This window comes from Paramormyrops kingsleyae, chromosome 1 (assembly GCF_048594095.1).
Source record: "Paramormyrops kingsleyae isolate MSU_618 chromosome 1, PKINGS_0.4, whole genome shotgun sequence".
In the NCBI taxonomy this organism is placed as follows: Eukaryota; Metazoa; Chordata; class Actinopteri; order Osteoglossiformes; family Mormyridae; genus Paramormyrops; species Paramormyrops kingsleyae.
The window spans coordinates 39,147,305-39,155,163 of NC_132797.1; the positions used below are offsets into that span (position 1 = coordinate 39,147,305).

The window sequence follows — 7,859 nt, forward strand, 5'->3', positions numbered from 1 at the left end:
ATTGGGAAAGATACTGTTCCTGAGTATTTTGTTTTGTTTTTTATTATCTTACCTTTAATTTTTTACTAATTTATTAAGCTTTTCTGTTTATTTTCAGTTCATACCTCATGAATAAAACCTAACATGTAATCCATATAGCCTTCGGGAGCCTGATGATGGACCAACCGCCCCCCCCCCCCAACCCCCCCCCCCCCCGTGTTTCTCCCTTGCCATTTGCTGCTGTCAGATTAGTGCTTCCTTTGCTTGACAGTACCTGGTCCTGCCCCTCCCCTCTGCAAACATCACTCTGAGCTGAGACCTTAATGAATGGACACTTACAATACAGGCTTTATCTTTCCTTGGTTAATGACATTTTGATATAATTTTACAATAAACACACCAGCTGTACTGGTAATTCTGAGGAAGATCTCTCAATCAGTAAAGTCTTTCTTTTGCTGGAAATAATCTGTTATCTATTAGGAAACTTCATATTTAATGTCTGATTTACATTGTGCTTTTTAAAAGAAAGATTCATTTGGGGTGAAAAAAATGCCCTGCTCTATTTTAAAATTCGAATTTCATTATTTGGGTTAATTTTCTTTTTTTCTTGTCAATGTTAAAGACATATAAACCAAACAAGACTTTGAAATATAAAGGGATAACTCCAAAATCTAAAAACTGGAAATTTACTGCAAAAAATATATTTACATTTATATTACAAATATTGACAAAAACTTCACATCTGGGAATGACAGAGTACAAATAATCTACACAAAGTGTGTTTAAGCCTGTATCATTTTTGATTTTCATTTCATGTGAATTGATCACACGCTTCTTAGGCATTGAATGTATTTTCCAAAGCGACAGGAGGCTGCCTTTCAGCTTTGTGACGCTGCTGAGGATACAGAAAGCGTGGTATGATTTGAGTCACTGCCGTGCTTCCTGTTTCCCATCCAGCTTTGCCTTTGTTCCTCTCCATCCTCTCAAAGTGTACCGTGCCCCTTTCCTTCAGTTTTTGCCAAACAAAAATTGCTTCTCCGTTGGTTTTGGCTGAAAGCCACTAATGCCACAGCCTGCCACAGCAGACTGCTTGCCAGAAATGGAGCTTTGCGGGACTCCTGGGCAGCTCAGTCGGTTAAGTCAGTCTTCTCCAGCGCCAGCCGGGTGCACAGCTCATATCTAGGTCTGGTTCTTAAGGGAGGGGCCAATTGGTCACTGGTTGCCAGTGGCGACGTTTGTGCTGTTCCTCCAGTTGCTGCTCTGCTATCGGAAGCCATGTGATGCACGATATTTGATGGGAGTTGCTTTTCTGCATATTTTCCAAGGACAAAAACAGCAGCAGCACAATCTCCTTAAAGGGTTCCTTTTCTTATATCTGACAGCCATTTTGAATTTTTCATTGGAGGCTGCCACGTAGTCCTGTGTGTTCTCCACGTTTCTCTGGATGTTCTCTACATGCTGTCCCTGCTCCTCGACCAGCAGGTAGACCTCCAGGAAGAGGTCTCGTAGGTCTCTCATGTTGCCCTCTAAGCTCACCAACTCCCTATGACGCTGCTCGATCTCTGAGAGCTGCATGCGGGTGATTTTTGCCTCATGCAAGATGTTCTCATTGAAGACCTCCCAGTGGCCCTGCACCATCATGTTGTCCACTTCCGCTTCCAGTACTTCTCGGCCTGACACTTCCAGTTGGCGGATTATGAATTGCTTGCACTTGTCCTGCTTGCTGATGAGTGAGCTGTTGTACTCACTCATGACCCTCTGAAAGTAGCGGAAGAGGCTGGCATGCTGGGCTCTCTGGATACGGGTCAATGCAGATTGTGGGCCGCTTTCTGCCTCGCTGCTCTTCACCTGCCTGGACAGGCCATCTAGCCTTTTGTAGAGGCCCTCAGCCAGCAGCTTGATGTCCCGTGTGATGTTGCTTTCCTTCTTCATGATACTAAAGCGCCGCATGGCTGCCACCAAGGTCCTTTGCTGCTGGCGGAACTTCTTGACCTCAGCATCCAGGTCGTCGATTCCCTCACGGATCTGCTGCACCTCGCTCAGGAAGTTCTCCAGGATTGGCTCTGCCTCAAAGATCACAGCCTGGGGAGCAACCAGTATGCGATCATCCTCCACTGTGGAAGAATCTTCTATGCGTACTTCACCAGTGTCCCTCATCCTCTGCTGTAGCTCACCCAAGCGGTCCTTCATGGTGGTTTTAACACTTAAAATGTTTTCCTACTTGATGGTTCAGTGGACTGAACTTTATCCAGTTTCTCCAATATTTCACCCCTATAAATCAAGCAAAGGTGAAGATTAATTAGAAATTTCTTTTCTTTTCTTGGTGTAACTTATTATTTCTGCGTAACCTCGGTTGTGTGTTATTTTATGTTACATGCACACATATGCTGCAGTGGCTTATCATGTCCAATTTTGCCTCTATTGCTTCTGGCCTTACTAACTACTGTATGACATCATCAAATACCTACTGAAAGCAATATGACAGGTCTATGTAAATATGTACTTTGGTGTGTACATTTACAGTGTCAACCTGAGTGTGGAAAATCAATTTGCTATCAAACAGGAAGTCCACACAAAACACTAACATATTGCATTTTCACTTCTTATTTAAGCATATTGGCTTCTAATTTTTGGTCTTCCTACATTTGTATTTTCTTGTAATTTCAAATATTAGGTAAGTTTTTTGATCAGTGTCTACTCATTCATTTTCACCTGAAACACATCAAAATACTTTTACAACAAACAGAACAGTTAAAAAAAGTCTGTATAATGATGAATCTCCATTTCCACCGAATTATGTAGTCATATGGACAGTCTCTGTGGATAGTTTTGGTGGACAGTTTCTGTGACTAATGTCACTGCACTAATTGTCTGTTCTTATTTGAAACTTAATGTTGATAATAAACCTTTCCACCCAGAGCTAGTTTTGATGTGTTTTGGAGTTTTAAATCTGATGAAAATATCGGATTCTGCTAAAGGTCCTGTGGACACTGCAGTGGCTGAGGGACATACCATGACATCACTGCAGTGGCTGAGGGACATACCATGACATCACTGCAGTGGCTGAGGGACATACCATGACATTCCCAGATGTAAATTGTAGCATTTTAATATCCTTACTAAAAGCTTGCCCAGAAATATGATCCTTAGTCCAAATACTTCTGACCTTTGATAAAACATTTCTTTTATCAAATGAAGTTATTTTTGCTGAGATTTAGATGGCCTTTTTTTGTGTTATTGTCAATTAGCTAGAACCATTGCCCTTCAGGTTTGGGGGTTTGATTCCTGGCCCTGTTGTGTGTGTGTGTGGGTACGGAGTTTACATGTTCTATCTGTGCTGCATGGGTTTCCTCCACCGAAATGCAGTTAGGGGAATGCCTGTCTCCACACTGCCCATTGTGTGTGCGTAAGCATGTGTGTGTATTCTCTGATAGGCAGGGTGAAGGTGTACCCTGGACTGGAAATTAAGCTCACCAACTCGCCTGGGGTGAGTAATTTAGAAGACGGGCGAGTACGAAAAATCTAAACACTCGCCTGCTGGCTAGCAAAAAAATTAAATGCCGGACTACAACAAAGAGCCACATTATGTTGCGTGCTCGTCTCTTGGCACCAGTACAAAGACCATCTAAAAATTCTCTGATGTGATATTGTGTTCTTGGCCAATCCTAGTTACAGAACTGTCCCAGGTAGCCAATCAAATTGAAGGGCCTGTTTCATCAGTATTCAGCGTTAGATTCTCCATTTTCCAGAGTGAAGAATTAGTAAAGACATTGGCAAGCTAGATTGAAAAGAAATTGAAAAATCTAACTAGATTTAATGCATTGTTTTTTTTTCTCAACCCACTTGACTTTCACTGAAAGGTCCTAATGTGGACTTCAAAACCATCAAGATGCAAGAATCAGAAAATTCTTGGATAACTGGATGCCTGGTAGGGATTAACTCTGTATAGACTATGTTACCATGTGGGGCTCTGAAAGAGTAAATTGTTTATGGAAATTAATTAATGATATACTGTAATTGTTAATTTATTATTGTAAAATGTAATGGACTTTGGTTGGTCTTTATGCTTGAAAATTACATTGTAGGCTACTGAAAATTTATCTGGTCTGGTCTGTTTTTTACAGAACTACCAGGTTGGCTTGTAGCAGAAATTCTGAAGTTCCACCCCTGGTTGTACCTCACTGGGATAGGATCCGGGCCCCACTGCAACCCTGTACTGGAAGAAGATATATGGATGGTCGAAAACAGGCAACCTTTTTTTTGTGTAAGAGTTCAATCCTTTTTGTAAGCATTCGGGCTGGAATGTGACTGAGATCATGTGAACATAATCTTTCGAGAGCTCATAAGCCAGAGGGTGCCCATTTCATTCTTGAAAAGGTTAAAATTAAAACGTTCCAGATCAGTATACAATATATCCAGTTACTGGATGGATTCCAAACAGGAAAGACTGCAAAAACCTCTGTGTGCATTGTGCAGCTCTCCCAATGTGCTTAGATGGCAGCTTATTGATATAAGTGTGCCCGTTGTTCCTCACAGCAAGGGCTCCATGGTGAGAAGAGACTCCGAAGGCTTGCTGGGACCATTTTGGAAGTTTCAGCTTCCCTGTTTATGCCACATGGGACAAATGCAAATATTTTTTTCAATTTAAGTGTTGCTAATTTCAGAAACAGGTTTGAAAATTTCCCACACCTTTATTATGCTTGTTTCATCACTTAGCCTTATGAACTGAATGGCACTGTGATATCTCAAAGTATTGGTGTTATTAAAGGGCCCTTCATTAAATAGTATCATGTGAGCAGTTTATACCTTCTCTTTAGCTTCACTCTTAACATAACTACTGACCTGTTGCACAGCCCTTCATAAGCACAAAATAATCTTTGTTCTGACACTTTACATATTTATTGGATTATTTCCCTTCACTGGATCTTTGTAGGCGACTGCTTTAGTACAGTTACTATGTACTAAATGTTTATACTGCATGATTTTTTTCTCTCTGTTTGCTCGGGTCACATAATCAAATATAAATGCTGAATGCTACAGTAACTGTCAAAGGGTAGTTTGAGGATTTTTCTGTGACTGAAGATTACTGCAATTACCGTGGAAAAATTCCATAAATGTAAGTGAACATACATTCACCTATAACCACCAACCCAGTGCCACTGGCATAATAAAATCATTCTTCATTGTCATTACAGTGACTGAGTACTGACCAGGAGCAAACAGTTATCAGCTGACAGCTTGTCCCCACCCAACCATACTTTTTGTAATCATAAATGTTTCATATATATTTATATATACAAATACACTCACACACGCACACGTTTTTTTTTTCAGAAATCCCCCTTTTTTGATTACAGCCCGTATGGCTAAACCTAGCCTAGTTTGCTCAAGAATAGTAAGCACATTGTTCTACAATAGCACCAATCAGAGTGCTAGCAGCGGTCTTACCTTCTTGTAGTCTGGCATGCCTGAATCTGTGAATTCTAACCTCATAGAGAGACAAAGGCAACTTTCATATTCCAATATGTGGAAATCCAATCAAAAAACAGCATTTTCTGAGAAGGAGACATCCCTCCTCTGCTTTCTCTTCACCGGACACTCCTAACCACATTCCAGCAAGCAAACATGAATGTTTAGTTAGCTGAAGTTACTGCTGGCCCGGAGCAGAGCAGCTGAGGCCCTTGGGAAATCTTGTCTGGCCAGTTCCAGGCCACTCCTCCTGTCAGGACTTTATACGGCTAGTGGGTGGTGAAGCTCATTAGACTATCTGAAGGCTCCAGGGTGACGTGATTAAATCAAGTGGGGGTGGAGAGTGCATGCGGCTCACACCAGCATGGCCTTTGTTACAGGCCTCCTGAATGGGACTGTCACACCGGGGAGGCACGAGTTTGACTGATTGTTTGTGACAAGCCACAGAATTCCTGTAAACTCTCAGGAGAAACCATATGTCTTACTGTAGTGCCACCATTAAGTCTAATAGAGTGTCTTGTTGGTCAGTTGTTTCCTGTTGTGCCTTACACAGTAGATAGTCCTGAAAATGTATATCCAGTACTAAAAACTGCAGGACTATGAGAACATAATGCAGCCATCACTTCTGACCACTTATCCTGGTCAGGGATGTGGAGTCTGTATGAACAGGAAACATGGCTTTTTACTACTTCAGTGCTGTTAGGTCACCCAGACGTTGCATTTCCAATGGCACAATGACATAAAATTGTTCACTCAACATGGTTTGTTATGGAGTTAAGTTGCTAACAGAACTGGTTTAATCTACTCTCTTTCCTATGTTTAGATGCAATTCTGTCTTTGCTCAAGGATGCCAGTTACGGTTTGATGTCCTTGTAAAAGTCTAACAGTGCATATTTTTATTTAGTGTAAATAAGTGCAGTCTTTCAAATGCTATTATCCATGCATTTTACTTGGTATCAGGCATGGCAAACATCCAACTCTTATGTCATCTGTTTATTGTTTTTTTGTCCACGTCTCTTCTTCATAAAAAAGCAGGCAAATTTTAATTTATGTACAATTTGTTATTTTATCCATCTGCCCAACATCCATCCATCTTCCAGCTACTTATACTAGTGAAGGTCACAAAGGAGTTGAAACCTTTCTCTGGGAACTACAGTATATCTTGGACAAGATGCTACTCCATCACAGCTGACAGGAAGTACATGTCAAACAAAAAGAAACAGATGGTATTGTTGCAGTTTGGGCTGACTGTAGCTGTGTTTCTCACCAAAGAATGTGCTACAATGATGTGTGGATAAGTCTGAGCTGAAGGACTGGGTGCACTCAGATTTACTCATCAAGTATTCATATGTAGATCCAACAGTTGGACATGCGTGTAATTTACTCATCCATTGGTTTTTGATAAGTAATTCATTCAGTCGTAATGACTGCTATTTGTGACTGTGAGGGCATAGGGTCAGTGGGAGAAGAATGTGAGGCAGCAGGCACCCTGGCAGGCTGGTGTGGGAGAGCAGGACAGCCCCGGAGGGAATGCGGGCAAAGTGGTGCTGCACAGCTGTAGCAAGATGCTTAGCTAGCAGCTCCAGCAGTTTCCAGAGGATGAATAAGAGGAGGATGAGGCAGTCTCCAGAGAGTGGTCTCACTGTTCTATCCTACTGCTACTACTACTACTACTACTACTGCTATAATAATAATTATAATAATAATAATAAGAAGAATAGTCAAGCAGTTCTCAAATAACATCAGCCTTATTTGACACATTTGTCTTTCCTTACCATTCAAGACACCTTATAGCAAAAAGCACATAAGCCAAAGCATATGAGTAATATGTACTAAAGAACACATATTTCATAAAATAAAAGGATAAAGTGTAAATTTACTTACAGGCTTATGTTGCCTTTTTGCATTACAGCTTCCGTAAACACTATGTATCTTGGATATTTCATATTTACTGTATTCAGAATATACAGGTCCTTGGTATGTGAGATGCTACTTTTGCTTTACGTTTTTCTGACCTGCAGCTTATTAATGTCTGCTTAACGCTGCAAAGACGTTCTTAGTACATGTGCCAGCCCCCCCACAGTGGTACAACTGCAGATCCTAAGGAGCAGTAAGATCCTTCCTTCACAGATCTTGGGAACGCTCACACTATAACCCGTAAGTTTAATCAAGCAGGGAATATCAGCCTGTGGGGGAGGGATGTGGGAGTCTGGCAAAACCTCCATGGAAGGCTGATTGCCTGCCGTGTCTTGCTGCCACTCCAGCATGTCAGGCCAAGAAGAGGACGAAGCAGCTTTGTTTAAAGAGGAAGCAGAGAGTGGACCCACGGGGATTAGATGAGACAGCTGGGGGAAACCTATCCCTCCAGCTACTCCTAGTAAGAGCCAAAGTGCAGAGTTGCGAGTTAGACA

General features: G+C 41.5%; 1 protein-coding gene across 1 annotated transcript; it reads right to left on the reverse strand.

Moving 5' to 3' along the window:
- Positions 1-649: 649 nt before the first annotated feature.
- Positions 650-5,669, reverse strand: LOC111859052 (syntaxin-19-like). Its single transcript, XM_023841381.2, has 2 exons — positions 5,428-5,669; positions 650-2,250 (listed from the first exon to the last, which is right to left on the reverse strand). The coding sequence occupies exon 2, from the start codon at positions 2,167-2,169 to the stop codon at positions 1,243-1,245; it is 927 nt and encodes a 308-aa protein (XP_023697149.2). The 5' UTR covers positions 2,170-2,250; positions 5,428-5,669; the 3' UTR covers positions 650-1,242.
- Positions 5,670-7,859: the final 2,190 nt, after the last annotated feature.

Excerpts from the sequence above, each read along its gene's own strand:
- LOC111859052 (XM_023841381.2), bottom strand. The coding sequence starts at position 2,169 with ATGAAGGACCGCTTGGGTGAGCTACAGCAGAGGATGAGGGACACTGGT.